The sequence below is a fragment of the Mirounga leonina genome, unplaced genomic scaffold, assembly GCF_011800145.1.
Source record: "Mirounga leonina isolate KUSES-001 unplaced genomic scaffold, KU_Mleo_1.0 Mir_53, whole genome shotgun sequence".
Lineage (NCBI taxonomy): Eukaryota > Metazoa > Chordata > Mammalia > Carnivora > Phocidae > Mirounga > Mirounga leonina.
In genome coordinates this window covers 9,668,708-9,687,017 of record NW_023270807.1, presented here as the reverse complement: position 1 = coordinate 9,687,017, position 18,310 = coordinate 9,668,708, and the positions used below count along the sequence as shown (strand labels likewise).

General features: G+C 51.1%; 1 protein-coding gene across 1 annotated transcript in view; it reads right to left on the bottom strand.

Moving 5' to 3' along the window:
• PPP2R5D (protein phosphatase 2 regulatory subunit B'delta) overlaps positions 1-18,310 on the bottom strand; it is a 23,159-nt gene extending 4,849 nt beyond the window's left edge. Inside the window, exons 1-4 of the mRNA XM_034991195.1 lie at positions 17,943-18,310; positions 13,182-13,259; positions 498-708; positions 44-243 (exon numbers count right to left, since the gene is read on the bottom strand). Of these exons, the coding sequence (XP_034847086.1) occupies positions 44-243; positions 498-708; positions 13,182-13,259; positions 17,943-18,197 (744 nt within the window). The 5' untranslated portion in view covers positions 18,198-18,310. The remainder of the gene's footprint in view (positions 1-43; positions 244-497; positions 709-13,181; positions 13,260-17,942) is intronic.

Here is an 18,310-nt window from a genome sequence, read left to right as displayed (position 1 = left end):
CAGCCGCTGTCCCTGCCCACTCTCCCCTTTGCCCAGTGCCCACCATGGTGACCGCCTCGGGGTAAATGGCCTCAGTGACGACATCGCGGCTATGAGTGATGTACTCCACCATTTCGTTGAGTCCTGCCCGCTTCACCTCCTTGAATTTGAGGTCACTGAGCGGATCTGAGACAAAGTCAAAGAGGACGCAGCACTGGCGTAGCTTCTGGATAAACAGCTCCTCCCGCTCCTGGGTGGGCGAATCTGGGGCGGGGGAACGAGGTAACAGTCACACTCTCCTCCCCAGCCCTTCACTGCCATGCGCTACTTGCCTTCCAGGGCTTTCCCCTACCCCGACCTGCCGCCAGCCTGCTCCCCTGGCTTCCCCAGCCCCAGTGGAACTCCCTCTCACATTCTCTAGAACGTCCATCCCTCCAAAATACCCCAGACCTCCATTCCGCCAATGCCCCGTGACCCCTAGGCCCGGTGCACCGGCCCCCTTGACCTTTTCCAAGTACCTTTCAGGGCAGGAAGCTTCTGCAACTCCCGGTTCTTGCTGAGGTTGAAGCGGGATGAGCTTTGCCGTCGCTCCTTCTTGACGATCTGGGGCCCTCCGGAGTACTTGATCTTGCTGAGCTGCGTCGGGGGCGGCGTGCTGTTGCTGGGACGCTTGTTGGATGACGGGGGCTGGGGCTGGGGCTGCGGCTGCGGTTGAGGCTGGGGTTGGGCCTAGTCAAACAAATGGTTGGTTGGAGTCGGCTCCCCAAGGTACACCTCCCACCCTGGGCCGCCACCCATCCCCCAGTCCATTTATGCCTGGCCAGGCCTGGGCCGTCAAGCCGCTGTCTCCCACCCCAGCGCAGCTCCGGTCAGCGTCAGCGATAACTAAGGTCTACTCTCCCTAGAAGAAAGTGGTCAAGAAGCCGTGTCTTCCAAAATGGTGCCCACTGCCTGGGCATCAAGAGCCTTCAAAATGTTTGTTCTAGTTCCCGAACTGCAAATCTAATTGATGGATTAATGGTAACAGAAGTCAGAAAAGTGGCTGTCTTGCCAGGGCAGGGCTGGTAGGGGTATGGGCTTAACTCAGAAGAACCTTCTGAGTAATGGAAATATTCTATATCTTGACTGCATCTGGGAGGTGGTTCCTGGCGGAAACATGTGAAAATTCAATTCATTAAGCAGCATACTTGAGATTACTTTCCTGCTTCACTGAATGCGTCACATTCTTTGGTTAAAAGTTAAAAGAGACACCCCCCCCCCGCCCATAAAAAAGTTCAAAGAAAGAAATTCATTCTTGCGTCTCAGTAGTTTTAACTATGAAGAATATAGCTTAAGACAAATCCCACAGGGGCGCCTGGGTGGTCAGTTGGTTGAGTGTCCGACTTGGTTTCGGCTCAGGTCGTGATCTCAGGGTCCTGGGATCGAGCGGGGAGTCTGCTTGAGATTCTCTCTCTGCCCCTCCTCATCCCACAAGCACATGTGTGCTCTCTAATAAATAAATAAATCTTAAAAAAAAAAAAAAAGAGGGATGCCTGGGTGGCTCAGTCAGTTAAGCATCTGCCTTCGGCTCAGGTCATGATCGCAGGATCCTGGGATCGAGCCCCCATAAGGCTCCCTGCTCAATGGGAAGTCTGCTTCTCTCTCTGCCTGCCGCTCCCCCTGCTTAGGCGCTCTCTCTCTCTGACAAATAAATACATAAAATCTTAAAAAAAAAAAAGAAAGAAAAATCCTACATATAAAAGAAGGCTTTGTGTGCCCTTTTTTTTTTTACAGCCCTATTTGTAATAGCAAATAAATAAATAAATGGATGGATGGAAAATCATGGAGTTAAAATTATGTTTATAAAAACTAGGTACTAAATGTAATCATATATGGTTCAACTGTGGAAAACATTTACATAGTCATAGTAATTTGCCCAAAATTGGTGATAAGTATCTTGGGAGCATGGGAAATGTCTGTGTTGGAGATAAAAGACGCTGCGGCCTTGATTTTCCATAGTAGAAAGTCAATAGATAATACCTAACACTTGAAAATTAAAGAACAAAAAGCAGTAAAAGAATCTTCTTTGGAAGTACAGAAGTCAATTTCCAGGCCACCTGGGTGGCTCAGTTGGTTAAGCGTCTGCCTTCGGCTCGGGTCATGATCCCAGGGTCCTGGGATCGAGTCCCGCATCGGCCTCCCTGCTCAGTGGGAAGCCTGCTTCTCCCTCTCCAGCTACCTCCTGCTTGTGTTCTCTCTCTCACTGTCTCTCTCTGTCAAATAAATAAATAAAATCTTAAAAAAAAAAAAATAGAAGTCAATTTCCAAGGAAAGGGGAGTTGAGAGTGGTCACCACAGAGCAACAGGAGAGCAGGGGGCTAGGCAGGCGCTGCTCTTTTCATTACAAGGCCAAGGGTACTACCTGACCCGACAAAGTACATGTTGTCATGTTGATAAAAATTTAAAATAAAACAAAATGAAGCCTAAAACTACGTAATGACAGAAAATTGCTTCCTATGCTAAGTTAAATAAGGATAATGCAAAACTGTACGTGCAGAATGAGCTCACCCACATTATAACACATGCACGGAAACCAAAACCCAGTGAAGAAGGAAAAAACAAGAGCAAGTCCACCACTGTGTTCATGACTATCTCCCGTTGTAGCACAATGATGTATGGCTTTTTTCTATGTCTCTAAATGTTCTACCAGCTGACCCTTTTATATAATTGGAGAAAAACCACTGATTTTTTAAAGCTATCTCTTTACTTCCTCCCAGACACGGGTGTCGGAGCCCCACAAAGCCCATTTTCAGAAGGCTACACTCAGGTGTGCGCAGGGCTGTCCACCCCCAGGTCCCGTCAGGTAACCACCTGCAGGGAGAGGGCAGAGGTGGAGCCACAGGACAACCCTTGCCCCCAGAGACTGCAGCGGGACCAGAGGACCGAGGCCAAGTCCAGCTGGCTGCCCACGCCACAGGAGAGGCTGACCTTCTGTCCTCACACCTGCCATCCCCACCGCCCCTCCGGCCTCCTCCCCAAATTCCGACTTCCTGCCACAACAATGGGAGAATGTGAGATCCTCTGGGATAGGGGGAAGGGAGGACAGAAATGCTATGCTTTGTAGGCTCTGAATTTTTTACAGAAACAATTATGTCAAGCTTGTGACCTATCTGGGGATCAAAGGAGAGGAGAGACGCATTGGGTCCAGCCCGGGGCAGGCCTGTGGGTCCAGGGTAGCTCATTACCTTTTTGGCCATCTGGTCCTCTCCTCCATCTAAAATGACTGCTCAGACACTAACCTGTCTCGGGGAGTGCAAGGAAATGGGGCAAGAGCGGCCACCACACTCCTCTCCTGCCATGACCAGCACTCAGCCAGCGTGGTTTTGGGTAGACCTGCAAGGCACCCTGGAGTCCCAGGTCTCTCTTCCTGCATATGGCAGCTGGGCCATACCTCAGTGAGGGATAGGGGAGAGAGGCAGAAGGGCAGGACACCAGAGCTTGGTGTGCATCAGACCCACCCTGCTTTGGGCCTTCATTTCCTGTTATAGGAACGACCAAATCCACGGTGGAGCTTAGGGGTCAAGAGCACAGACTCATGCTAGACTGCCTGGGTTTGACTCCTGCTCTGTCATTTATTAGCCAAGTAACCTCCAGAAAGTCGTATAGTCTGTCTGCCTCAGTTTCCTCATCTGTAAAGTGGGGTGACAATAGTATCTACCTCAAAAGGTTGTAATAAGGATTTAGGAGAACATTATATGGCTCACAGGAGTGCTTTATAAGAAGCGTCTTCTACTGGGGCGCCTGGGTGGCTCAGTCGGTTAAGCGACTGCCTTCGGCTCAGGTCATGATCCTGGAGTCCCTGGATCGAGTCCTACATCGGGCTCCCTGCTCGGCAGGGAGCCTGCTTCTCCCTCTGACCCCCCCCCCATCATGTGCTCTCTCTCTCTCATTCTCTCTGTCTCAAATAAATAAATAAAATCTTTTTTTAATTCTTATGTTAATCCCCATACATTACATCATTAGTTTTAGATGAAGTGTTCCATGATTCATTGTTTGTGCATAACACCCAGTGCTCCATGCAGAATGTGCCCTCCTCAATACCCACCACCAGGCTAACCCATCCTCCCACCCCCCTCCCCTCTAGAACCCTCAGTTTGTTTTTCAGAGTCCATCGTCTCTCATGGTTCGTCTACCCCTCCGATTTCCCCCGCTTCATTCTTTCCCTCCCGCTACCTTCTTCTTTTTTTTTTCTTAACATATATTGCATTATTTGTTTCAGAGGTACAGATCTGAGATTCAACAGTCTTGCACAATTCACAGCGCTTACCAGAGCACATACCCTCCCCTAAATAAAATCTTTAAAAAAAAAAAAAAAAAGAAGTGTCTTCTGTTATCATGATTATTTCCCATCCCTGGATTTTAGGAATGCAACGTGGAAATTCCTGAAACTAGCACACCTCAATGTTCCTATGGGTCCATTATCTTCCTTGGTCTAAAATGGGGGAACCCAAGGGGCATCTGGGTGGTTCAGTCAGTTATGCGTCTGACTCTTCTTGATTTTGGCTCAGGTCATGATCTCAGGGTTGTGAAATGGAGCCCCGCGTTGGGCTCCGTGCTGGGCTTGGAGCCTGCTGAAGTTTCTCTCTCTCTCTCTGCCCCTCCCTGCCTTCTCTCTCCCCCTCTCTAAAAAAATAAATAAATAAATATAATGGGGGCACCCAAGAAAGCATTTCATCTTTCAAGATCCATTTAAGCCCCACCCTCTTCCAAAAGTCCTTCTCAACTCCAACCCTGCAGTGTCCAGTTCCTGCCCCTGACCTCTCGACACTACTTGTTTGTTTCACTGGTTCTGTGATCATCTCCAGTGCTGTCTCTTGCTTGGAGTAGTCACATGTCCAACTAGATAAGTCCCATGAAAGCCAGGACCCTGGTTTGCACCCCTCTGGGTCCCCACACAGCAAGGCACCTAACAGTCATTCAGTGAAGGTCTGGATGGTTGACTGACAGGGGGCCAAGTCCAGGTCTTTCCTGTCCCAAGTCGGGACCCATCAGAACAGAGCACTGTGCAGTGTCAGGAGCAGAGTCGGAGAGAGGAGCATTAGTGATACCCGGGCAAAGGGCTCAGGGGCGGCTGAGGAACAAAACTCTGAGGAAGAGCGTATCTCTCTCTCTCCTGCCAGATAAGACAGATGCCCAGCACCCCCACAAACCTCACACTGAGGAGAGGTCCAGGGAAAGAAGGCATTCGCCCCAGAAAGGGAGAAGCCAAGGCCTCAATTTTCTCTGCTAACAGAGAAATGGACAAATCTCCAAGTAAGGTTAAGAGAATAGAGGGTTGCATGGCTAAAGATCAAAGTTTAAAAACCAACAGGTTGGGGCACCTGGGTGGCTCAGTTGTTAAGCGTCTGCCTTAGGCTCAGGTCATGGTCCCAGGGTCCTGGGATCGAGCCCCGCGTCGGGCTCCCTGCTCTGCAGGAAGCCTGCTTCTCCCTCTCCCACTCCCCCTGCTTGTGTTCCATCTCTCGCTGTGTCTCTCTGTGTCAAATAAATAAAATCTTTAAAAACAAAAACAAAAACAAAAAAACAATAGGTTGATGCCTAAGGTGTCTTCCCCACTAGGATTTCATCACTGAAGGCGGGGGTGGCCTGAAAACAGCTGAGTTCAGCCTGCCCCACCCCACCCCACCGGGCCACCCTGGTATTAAAAGGACCATTGGCTCCCAGGCCCCAGACACCAGAAGCATCTGAGGGACAGCTGGTCCAGCCAGCAGAGCGCCTGCCTGCCAAGCCTCAGGGAGGCATTCCCTGGTCTATTCACTCTTCACCGGGAAATATGCTTGTCAGAAGGGAGGTATGGGGCTATGCCAACGACTCACTTCATGTTCAACTGTTTCTCCTAAAAGCTTCAGCTTTTTTTTTTTTAACATTTTTTTTAAAGATTTTATTTTTTAGTAATCTCTATACCCAACATGGAGCTGGAACTTACAACCCCAAGATCAAGAGTTGCATGCTCCGCTGACTGAGCCAGCCAGGCGCCCTGTAAAAGCTTCAGTTTGATTTTTCTTAAGATTTTGTTTATTTATTTGAGAGAGAGAGCACACTAGAGGGGGAGGCGCAGAGGGAAAGAGACTCTGCATAAGCAGATTCTGTGCTAAGCGCGGAGCCTGAGGTGGGGTCTGATCCCACGACCCTGAGATCACGACCCGAGCTGAAATCAAGAGTCTGACTAACTGACTAAGCCACCTGGGTGCCCCAAAGCTTCAGCTTTTAACTTCTCTACTGACCTGGGCTGGAGGTGGGAAGCAGGTGGTCCCCTGGGGAATGTTCTGCAACCCTCCCAGCATGGGTGGGCACTGACCAAAGGCCAGCCAGCCAAACTGCTCTCCCCTACTATGTTCTGCTTGGTCTCACCTCTGAGGCTCTGTAGTGGCCATCTCCTCTGCCTGAGGTCCTTCTCTTCCCACCTCTAAGAAGCCTTCCCAGATTCAGGCCGCCAACAATCAAGTGGGACTTCAAATTTATGCACCAAGCTCACATTCAAGAGACTGCAACTAAACTTGCCCACTCTGAACCAATCCTAGTCCAAACCAATCCTAACATAGCCACCATTAATAATCAAACCCAAATATTTAAACCTAAAGCAGGACACAGAAATAGAAATTAAGTACTACAGAAAGGATTACGGGGTGCCTGGTTGGCTCAGTAGGTACAGCATGTGACTCTTGATCTCAGGGTTGTGAGTTCGAGCCCCACACTGGGCGTAAAGATTACTTTAAAACAAAATCTTTAAAGAGGCACCTGGGTGGTTCAGTCGGTTAAGCGCCTGCCTCTGGCCCAGGTCATGGTCTCAGGGTCCTGAGATCAAACCCCACGTCGGGCTCCCTGCTCAGTGGGGAGTCTGCTTCTCCTTCTCCCTTGCCCATCCCCCTGCTCGTTCTCTCTCTCTCAAAAAATAAAATCTTTAAAAAAAAAGAAAGTATTGTAAGGGGATGCTTGGCTGGCTCAGTTGGTAGAGCATGTGACTCTTGATCTTGGGGTCCTGAGTTCAAGTCCCACGGTAGGCATGGAGCGTACTTAAAAAAGGGGGGGCGGGGCGCCTGGGTAGCTCAGCCCTGCATTGGGCTCCGTGCTCAGAGGGAAGCCTGCTTCTCCCTCTCCCACTCCCCCTGCTTGTGTTCCCTCTCTCGCTGTCTCACTCTGTCAAATAAATAAATAAAATCTATATAAAAAAAAGTATTGTAAGAAAAAGATGAAAGGTAAAACTAACAGTGAACAACACAAAGACTGGGGCACCTGGCTGGCTCAATCTGAAGAGCATGTGGCTCTTGATCTTGGGGTCATGAGTTCGAGCCCCACGCTGGGTGTAGAGACTACTTAAAAAAAACTTTAAGAAAAAAAAGAAAAACGCAAAGATTAACAACATCACCTTTGCTTAATGAATTAACTAGTCAAATTAAGATCATTTTAGTTTAAAACCCCCAAGATCACAGAGGCGTTCTGTCCTATCCTGACATCCAGAGCTCTATCTAGCTGAGCTTCATTATTTTCTTTTTTTTTTTAAGATTTTATTTATTTATTCATAAGAGACAGAGAGAGAGAGAGAGAGGCAGAGGGAGAAGCAGACTCCCTGCCAAGCAAGGAGCCCGATGTGGGGCTCAATCCCAGGACCCTGGGATCATGACCTGAGCCGAAGGCAGACGCTTAACCATCTGAGCCACCCGGGCACCCCGAGCTTCATTATTTTCTGCCTTCATTTATTGATTAAACGTCATGCTAAGCCTTAGAGATCAAACAGTGGCCCGTGTCCTCAGAGAGCTCACAGCCCAGTGGGCGAGACCAAGGCGCAGGCAGCTCTTGGTAGCGGGGAAATGACAAAGCAGAGTGTGCCACCGCGGATCTGGGAACACAAACTCTGGCTGAACTATTAGTGAAGGCGCTCCTGAAGGGGTGACTTCTGACGTGGCCCTCAAAGGACAAACATGAGTTTAGCAGGCAAAGAAACAGAGCAGAAAAATAAAGTAGTCCACGCCAACAGAATCTCATCGGTAAGGACCCAGAGTCATAAAGGGCTTGTATCGGAGGAGGATGGGAAGTCTGGCGGGGCGAGAAACCAGGAGGGGTGCTGGAAGAATGGGGTGGGGCCAGCTCACAGGGGTCCAGAGTGTGAGTTTGAATTGTAACCTGTAAGCAATGAGATGCCAACAGAGCTTTTTTTTTTTTCTTTAAATTATTTATTTATTTGACAGAGAGCGCGCGCGCACAAGCAGGGGGAGCGGCAGGCAGAGGGAGAAGCAGGCCCCCCACTGAGCAGGGAGCCCGATGAGGGACTCGATCCCAGGACCCTGGGATCATGACCTGAGCCGAAGGCAGACGCTTAAGTGACTGAGCCACCCAGGCGCCCCAAGAGAGCTTTTGAAGTAGAGGATTGATAAGACAAAAAAAAAAAAAATGTTTTTGGGGTAACAACTCTGGCTACTGGGAGGACAGGCTGAAGTGGGTAAGACTGGGATAATGTTTTCCCCTCTGTCCCCACTCCCAGAACTCAGGACAGGGCACAGGACCTAGAAGAGTCCAGGGCAGTGAGCTGCTTTCTCCAGAGCCAGACCAGGAAGGAACGCTGCCTGCAGCAATGGGTGAACAGTGAGTCTGACCTAATCTCTCAAGGCTCCTTTCCGTTCCAAGACTCTTTAAGAATCTTAGAGCCAGTGTATCATGTCATTAAGAACATGGGAGAATTGGCTCCTGAGCCACACCGCACTGGGTTGCATTCCAGCTCAACTGTTTACTGGCTGAGTAAAAGCTATTTAACGTCACTAAGCCTCAGTTTCATCTGTGAAATGGGATGATGACGATAATGGAATGACCTCAGGGTAGTGCTGTCTAGATTAAATGAGATTAAAAGATTAAATGCAAGCAAAGGTCTTAGGACAGAGCCTGATAAATTGAACAGTGTCTGTCCTCAAATTCAAGTCAACCCAACACCTGTGAACATGACCTTATTTGGAAACAGGGTCTTTGCAGACATAATCAAGTTGGGAGTCCACTTCCCATATAGCTAGTGTCCTCAAAAGAAGAGGGAAATGCAGGGGTGCCTGGGTGGCTCAATCGGTTGAGCGTCCAACTCTTGATTTCGGCTCAGGTCATGATCTCAGGGTCCTGGGATCGAGCCCCGAGTTGGACTACAGGGAGTCTGCTTATCTCTCCCTCCCTCTGCCCCTCCCCCTGCTCGCACTCTCTCTCTCCCTCTCAAATGAATAAACCTTTTTTTTTTTTTAAGATTTTATTTATTCATTTTGAGAGAGAGAAAGAGAGAGCACAAGCAGAGGGAAAGGGAGAAGCAGACTCCCAGCTGAGCCGGGAGCCCGACAAGGGGCTCGATAGCAGGACCTGGAGATCATGACCAGAGTCGAAAGCAGATGCTTAACCATCTGAGCCACCCAGGCACGCCTGAATAAATAAGTCTTTAAAAAAAAAAAAAGAAGAAGGAATTGTGAACACAGAGACATAGACACACACAGGGGAGAACCCCATATGAAGAACGAAGGAGGAGACTTTCCAGTCTCCAATAAGCCAAGGAACACCAAGGATTGCTGAAAACCATCGGAAGCTAGGGAGAGAGAGAGGCATGGGAGAGATTCTTCCCTAGAACCTCAGAGGGACATGACCTGCTGACATGTTGATTTCAGATTTCGGGCCTCCAAAACTGTGAGAGAATAAACCTCTGTTATTTTAAGCCACCTAGTTTGTGGTCATTTGTTACAGCTGCCCTAGGAACCTAACACACAAGTAACTGCTCAATAAAATAAATGGTGGCCGCTATCATTATTAGGATCAGTTGAAAAGGCACTGGCAGATGCACGACAGAGGGTAAATCTGGCTCGAAAAGCCCCAAATTCTGGACTAGAAAAAGCAAGGGAAGGACTGTGCCAAATGGCTTTGGATGACCTGAGCCTGGGAGCCCGGCCCCCAACTTTTCCACCATCCCTCTGCCTGGGGACCTATGGGGACATGCCTGGAAAATCATGCACAATTCCTGCCACTGCCTCATATAGGTGAGCCCTGGGCAACATTTCACAGAACAGAGCCCAAGGTGAACTCAGCACTCTCCTTTTTCAAAGGCCTTATATCAACCCACTGCCTTTAACCCATGTGTCCAGAAAGGCAATGGAGAAATCCCTGCAGTTGGTCTCAGCATCTTTCTTAGCCTGTTTGAGCTTTCATTTTCCTACCTATGAAAGGAGAGGGTTAGACTCTAAGGTTATTTCCAGCACTTTTTTTGAAGTTGATGGGTTTGCTTATTGGTCACTAATGCATTCAAACACTGGTACCTCTGGTGTGCCAAACCCTTCAGTGTGGAAGGAGAGCCTGACAGGGCTCACGTGCTAACACAAGAGTTAAAACTGACGAACAACAAATTCACATCAAACTGTTTAACTACAGCTGTGGTTCAATGCTGCCATGGGGTGGTACTGGGTGTCAGGAGGGCAAACAGCAGGAGCCCTGACCACATCCTGGCGGGAAGGAAAGGGGAGGTGGTCAAGGAAGGCTGCTTTTAGGACAGGACATCCAATCTATCTAGTAACCGAACAAGTAGGAGTTAGTTAGGCAAGAGATGAGAACAGCCCCCTAACTATTCCTTTCTGTCCCTTTAAATCCTATTTCTAAGTCCCTCTTGCTGCTTTGAATGCTGAGTTGCCACCTCCCAGCCACCATCCTTGTGGGTCCCACAGATGTCACCATTCCTAAAGGGGAGACTGAGCCCAGAGGGAGTGTTTCCCAGGAGCGCTGACTGATGATTTATTAAGAACCAAGTGCATGAGGGGCACCTGGCTAGGTCAGTCAGTAGAAGCATGCGACTCCTGGGGTGCCTGGGTGGCTCAGTCGTTAAGCGTCTGCCTTTAGCTCAGGTCATGATCCCAGGGTCCTGGGATCAAGCCCCATGTCCGTCTCCTTGCTCGGCAGGAAGCCTGCTTCTCCCTCTCCCACTCCCCCTGCTTGTGTTCCCTTTCTTGCTGTGTCTCTCTGTCAAATAAATAAATAAAATCTTGGGGCGCCTGGGTGGCTCAGTCGTTAAGCGTCTGCCTTCAGCTTTGGTCATGATCCCGGGGTCATGGGATCGAGCCCTGCATCGGGCTCCCTGCTCAGCGGGAAGCCTGTTTCTCCCTCTCCCACTCCCCCTGCTTGTGTTCCCTCTCTCGCTGTCTCTCTGTCAGATAAATAAATAAAATCTTTAAAAGAATAAATAAATAGGGGCACCTGGGTGGCTCAGTCGTTAAGCGTCTGCCTTCGACTCGGGTTGTGATCCCGGGGTCCTGGGATCGAGCCCCGCGTCGGGCTCCCTGCTCGGCGGGAAGCCTGCTTCTCCCTCTCCCTCCCTCCCCCTGCTTGTGTTCCCTCTCTCGCTGTGTGTCTCTCTCTCGGATAAATGAATAAAATCTTTAAGGAAAAAAAAAAAGAATAAATAAATAAATAAATAAATAAATAAATAAAATCTTAAAAAAAAAAAAAAAGAAGCATGTGACTCCTGATCTCGGGGTCATGAGTTCGAGCCCCATGTTGGGTGTAGAGATCACTTTTTTTTTTTTTAAGATTTTATTTATTCATTTGTCAGAGAGAAAGAGAGAGAGAGTACAAGCAGGGGGAGCGGCAGGCAGAGGGAGAAGCAGGCTCCCCACTGAGCAAGGAGCCCAACGTGGGACTCAATCCCAAGACCCTGGGACCATGACCTGAGCCGAAGGCAAACACTTAACCGACTGAGCCACCCAGGCATCCCTAGACATTACTTTAAAAAAAATTAATAAATATAAATAAAAACAGGGGCGCCCGGGTGGCTCCCAGTCGTTAAGCGGCTGCCTTCGGCCCAGGTCATGATCCCAGGATCCTGGGATCGAGCCCCACATCGGGCTCCCTGCTCAGCAAGGAGCCTGCTTCTCCTTCTCCCTCTGTCTACCACTCTGCTACTTGTGCTCTCTGTCAAGCAAATAATCTTTAAAATATATATATATAAATAAAAATACCCCCCACCTCCAAAAAAGAACCAAGTGCATGAGCATACAGGTGTGCAGGAAAAGCAATGCACCAGCCCCAGCACACCCAGCTCCTCCCCTCAGAGTCCATAGTCTGGGGGAGAGAAACACATGTTGGACAAATAGTTACAACACCAAGTGATAAGGTCTATCCTAGAGACATGCTCAGATTACTCTATAAGTGCAGAGGAAGGATGAATTCATCCTTTGTGGTCCTCACCTCCCGTGTTTGTAAAATGGGGAAAACCTACCCTGCTTCTTCTGATTACTTAAGTGAGGTCTAAAACGATGGTCAGAGGTGTGAAAAGTGCTTGGATTTCTTTAGAGGTGACAGGGACCAGAAGCACCTAGAAAAAATCTAAATCCAGGGTTAACCCCAAACACTTGTTAATCAATCTCTTCTTCCCAAAAAACCCACAAGCTCTGCCCATAATTGGAGAGCTATTTCCTATTGTCCTCCATCCCTCTGAACAGTTTAGAACAGGAGAGAAGAAGCAGAGAAACCAAGGATCATCAATTTCTGAGTAACACAGGTGCTTGGTCAACGTGTCCACGGGACTAGCCACCATCTTGAGCATCCCATTGAGCACACTCCCAAACTTTCCTGGCCATACTCTGGACTTAAGTCTCTCCACCCTCCGGTGTTCTCTCAGCTTGCCATTTATTGCTTTACAGCCCTAGCTTGCCAAGCTGTGCTGACCTCTGCTCATGATTGTCCTTTAGCAGCTCCCCTACGATCAGAACCAAGGGCAGTGGGCACAGCCCTGCCTCCCAGACTCAGGGACACCAGCCGCTCCCCACCCCCTGCCCTACCCCAAGCCATGCTAAAGCTACTCATGGCCCACTGAGCACCCGTGTACTTTTTCCCTTCTCCCCAGCACCTGACACCCTAGGTTTTTGCCCTAAGGAGAAACGAATTCTCATCCCTCAAAGTTGGTAGACAGAGAAATGACTTTCACGGGAATTGCTGGGGAGTCTGAAGACCTGCAGAGTCTCTTTGCTCTACACCAGCCAAAGGGGAAGGCTGCCCAAGGGCAGCTACCTAGCTGGGCTGACCAAGCCCCTCTCCCAGCTGTGGAAATCCCCGTCCCTTTTGCCGGGGTAACTTCTGGCGCCCTGGGATCCCTCACCCACCAGCCGTCAAGTACTTGGAGCTGATGCCTGCACCATAACGAGGGCTGTGCCCATGGTCATTACCTCGTCGGCGTTCTCGCCTCCACCATCCTTGCCCGAGCTGCTGGGCTTGGCCGTGCCTTTGGCAAGCTTGGGGGGCTCCTGAAGGGGGAAGATGGAGGTAGTCAGCAGATGCCAGGGGGAGGGAGAGGCCTCATCTGGACCCCTAAAGTCTGTGTTGTACTTATCCTCTGTCTAATCGAATCAATCAATCAATCAGAATCACTGAGCATCTACCTTGTACCCAGCCCAGGGGAGGAGGGCTTGGGGTACACAGAGGGAGAGTCAGTCCCTCCACACGGTCTGGAATCTGGTCAGGAAGACATCATGAAGATAGGGTAACCAGGTAAGATAGTGCTCTGTCACTTTACATGGCCGGTGTATGAGGTGGGGCCTGGAAGGGCCTCCGTCCAGGAAGAACCAGAGTGAGGGGCTTTAAGGGGAAGCGCCACGGAACAAGCTACTCAGACTGGCTTCTGGCTAGAGTGGGCAAGGAGGTGCCCAGGCTGTCACGCTGGAGGGGAGGGAGTCGCCACTCTCCCCCAAGGCCATCTGCCAAGACCTGGAAGCCTTTCTGGGAAATTACAAATCACCCCCAGACTAGAAGATGCTACTGGCCTAATCAGGTATAGGAACCATCCCAAGAATGCCCTGGGGGACAAGCACAGAGACAGGGATGGGGGTAAAACCCTGAACTGCTACGAAGATGAGCGCTAGTCTGACGTCTCCATCGGGAACCGGGCCACTGGCTCAGAGCTCTGGCCAGCCCGGCATCTCTTCCTATGCTTCGGGCCAAAAAAAGCAACTGCACAGGGACGGGACAGGGAAAATGTGAAAAAGCCTTGGGAATTTAGATCTGACTGCAAGCTCAACACAAATCATCCAAGTGCTGGGGCTGCCACAGCACCCCGTGACCTTCCATCCAATTAACAGCCGGAGTGTAGAGTGCTTGGCACGGGGAGGCGGGGAAGTGCCCCTGACTCTGGCACTTCACGGGGCTATTTGGGAAGATCTGGTTCAGTCGTGAGCATCAGGCTTTGGGAGGGACAAAGACAAATCTCAGGTTTTCTTCTGGCGAAATACAACCCATCCTGGGAGTGGATTCAAAAGCCTGTCCTGAGAGTGACAGCTGCGAGGCTGGGATGGCTAATAGTGGAAGGCAGGAGTCCCGGGGGTGGGTGAGCAAGAGGGGTTGTACGAATAAATGAAGAGCTGCATGCGGACTAAAGACGCAACTTGTTCTGTGTGGATCCAGAGGCCCAAGAACCATGGGCTAAAGTAGCAAGGAAGACAGGCTGAGGCTCCAGAGGAGGAAGAATTTTCTCCTAGAGCATCAGCACAGAAACTGGCTGCCTCGTGGGGCTGCAAGCTCCCCAATCCCAAGAGCCTTCAAGCAAAGGAGCATTCCTGACTCCTCTAAAGCACGAGCAGAAGGGATTCCAGCCCTAAATGAAGCCTCGATCGGAGGACCTTCGAAGTCACTTCTAGCTCTGAGATTCTGCCGCTCGAAGGCACCTGAGCCCCTTCAGTGACAAATGTTAAGTCATAGTGACTATGGGGGCACAGGGATTTCTTCGAGAACAGAGCTCTGTGTGGGCTGGAGGAGGGGGCAGGGAAGAAGAGAGCCCTTCCCAGGTATGGAGCAGCTCTAGAGGCCACAAGGTGCTCCTCCTTTGGGCTGAGCACCCTCTCCACTGCCCACTGACCAGGCTGGGCACACCGACCCCTCGCCAAGGGGCCAAGGAGCATGGCTCAGAGCGTGGGGTATAGAGGAACAGGACGAGGGGTACAGGGGGGGAGTCACTGAGGCAACTGCACATTCCCCATACGTGGGCCTCTTGGACAAAGCTGACCCATCTTTGTATGTGTTTCATCCCTCTGCTCGACCGCAAGCTCCTTCTCCTTTTAGCACCCCTCCACCAGCCCGACTGCTCAAACCTATCAGGGAGTGCTCCTAAGAGAGATACCAGCTGCCTTCGTCCGTGGGCGTGTGTGGGGGCATGGGGAAACCACGCCCACCACCCTTGCTCCCTGGCTCCTGCAGAACAGGTGAGGTGCACACACCGCAGCGCACCCCAGTGCACCCCAGCACAGCCCCACGGTCAAGTGCCGCCCGCACGGTGGTTGGGAGCCCACGCTGTTTCGGGCCCAACTCTTACTAGCTCTATAATCATAAGCAGGTGAACTAGGCTCTTTGAGCCTCAGTCTTCTTTTAAGTGACAACAGTCATATTACCTAATTCCCTTTAGCTCAGTGTCTGGCACGGGAATATCCCAATGTTAGCTAATATTATTACTATTATTAAAAACAAGAAGGTGGAAAGGAGCAGGGGCACACCGCCTGGGAACCTAAGAGATATGTCCCAGATCAGAACATGAGGGAGGAGGAGGGAAGCAAATTGCCCCCAAGGGATTGACTCAGCACCCATCTACTGAGTGCCTACTGTGTGCAAGGGAGATGCCAAACCAAAATGGAGCTTGGTTATTATCTCAAGGGGGAAGAAAAGATTTGTTCACAATAAATTCCAGTTCAAGGGAACACAAAAAGACCTTAAGTGACCTATCAAGTGTTCTGCAAATCCAGCGGAGGAGAGAGAGCTCTCTCCTAACTGAGGGTTCAGGAGAGGCTTCAGGGAGAAGGCTGTGAAGGATGGCCAAGACTGGGACCAGCAGAGATGAAGAACAGGGAGAGGTGATGGATGCAAAATAAAGATCCTCCGCCCACCCCTCCTCTCTGCTCCCACCCTATCCAGGCAAACCTCAGTCACATTGTCACCCACCTCCCCCTCAGGACTTGTTAACCATTGAAGGAGGCCAAATGCAACTGGAAATCAAAAGCAGAAAGTTAAACCTTAAAGGGAATCAAAGATGCCTGGCTCCGTGCACCCCAATTCCTCCAATACTCTTTCCCAGCCAAATACTATGGTCAAATACCTATGGTCCTAGCAAGTCTAAGAATTTTTCTTCTCAATCATCTAGTAGAAGGTGTTTTGTAGATGGGACAGTATCTGTTCCATCAAGACTAAAAACTACAGATGGGTGGCGACCTCACGAGGCTCCCCTGAATTCCACACCCCTCCACACTCCTTGGAGGAACCCCTTAGCCTCGGGTGTGGCTGACTTGTGTATGCATCATTCACAGCTACGCTGCCCAAACCACCTCAGCAGGCCCACTCCCCAAGGACACAGGGTCTGGATGGAGCACACCAACCTGCCCAGCCCAGGACCCCAGGAGCTTCAGTGCCTAGTACACCATTACCAACCCTCCATTCAGAACCTCTGTCCCTGGGAGCTTATGGGGACAACCCAGAATCAGAGCTGCCTGCCAGATCTCTGAAAGCCCCAAGATAAAGAGTTGAACCGCTAAGGTCAGAGACGGCAACCCAGCAACCCAGCAACCCAGCCCATCAGAGGGCAAATGAAAAGCAAGACTCCTCTGGGGTCATAAAGTGGCTGAGCAGAGCGCCAGGCCAGAGCCAGCACCCACCACGAGGGGCCAACCCCAGGAGGGGAGAAGCTGGGGGAGGCTGGAACTGGTATCCTAGCATCCTCTGTGTGAATCTGTACCTCAAAGGAACCACACCTCTGAGTCAGACCTCAGCAACAGCAGGAAATAGAAGGTAGAGAAAGGCAGGGATGAAGAACAGGGGAAGGCAGTATGGAGGTAGAAGAGGAAGGTAAAGAAGGCAACATCAAGAAACAGGCTGTATCAGGACACCATGACAAAGTCAAGGGTGTCCAGGGGTGGCTGGCTGGCCTTTGGGGTAAGAAGGAAAACTAATCTGATAGTACGTGCAGATTCCCGATTTGAGGGTAGTGTGGCCCAGAAAGGCAGGAATCCAGCACTGGAGCAAAATTGGAAAAATGCAAAGGTTATCCTAAGATTTGGAATAAGGGGAGGAGCTTGCTCAGATTAGGAAAGGTAACCTGATTTAGGATGAACCTGCAAGTCGGTTGATGCCTGTTAGGGAGGCTTTGGTACAAAGGAGGCCTTTAAATCAAGAGACCTGATATTGCAGCTGGGCCTCCAAACAGGCTGTGTGACCTTGGCCAAGTCTCTTCCCCTATCGGGGCCTCAGTCTCCTCATCTGTATCACTTAAGGATTGCACTGAATGCGCTCAAAGGTCCCTACCAGCACTGACGTTCTGAGGTTCCATCAACAGAAGGAAGGGCTCAGTCCTGGCTTACAAGTTTGTGTGTGAAGGAAGAACTAGAGGGAGGGGCCTAGGCCAGATTCGGTGGAGGAGAGAGAAAGCAGAGCAGTTCTAGGTCAAGGAGCTTGGCGGGGAGGGAGAAGGGGCTGTAGGGGACGGTGGAGAAGGCCGGCCCAGGCCCAGGCCCAGGCGTGTAAGAAGAGAAGGGGCTGAGCGCAATGGGGGGCGAGGGGGAGGTGGGCTGGAGGGAGGTGCAGTCTCAGACGAGGCGCTGTCCCAAACGGGTAAAGGGGGGGGGGGGGGGGGGGGGGTGTGTGGAGAAAAAGCAGGGGAGTGACCTGGGAGTGGGGCAGATCTGGACGGAGGTGGTTACCCAGGGCCGGGGGTAGATGAAGGGAGGAAAGGATGGAGGTGTACGCGGGGGACTCCATCCCGGGCAAGGTGAGGAAGCCTTTCCAGCTGCGGCACAGGCTGGGGGTGCGGCCAGCAGCGGGGGCGGAGGGCTGGCCCTGGGAGTCCTGCGGGGGCCGGACGGGAGGGTCAGTCTGGGGCTGTCCCGGGCCTGGCTCGGCCTCTCCCAGAGCTCCGCGCAGGCCCCAAGACGGAGGCGCGAGGAAAGGGCCACACTCACCTTCTCCTTCTTCAGTTTATAGGGCATCTCGGCCCGTCCGGACCCAGCCCGGCTCCTGCGGCCCCGCTCCGGCTCCGGCTTTGCTCGGCCGCACTCGGCCCGCTCGGCGTCTCCTCGCCACCGCCTGCGCGCTGCGCCCGGGTCGAGCGGTGATTGCGCCTCCAATTGGCCCGAACTCTTACAAACCTGCCTGACAACCAGGCGCCGTCTCCTCGGATTGGTTATTGGGGCCAAGCCGCTTCCTTTTTTTCTCATTGGAAAGGAAGAGTACAAACCGCCAGGGTTCGTCTCCCAGCATTGGTTTAAGTGGGAGGTCCCGCCCTAAAGTGGGTCGAGCCTAACAAAGGAGGCGGGGATAAGGGGAAGCC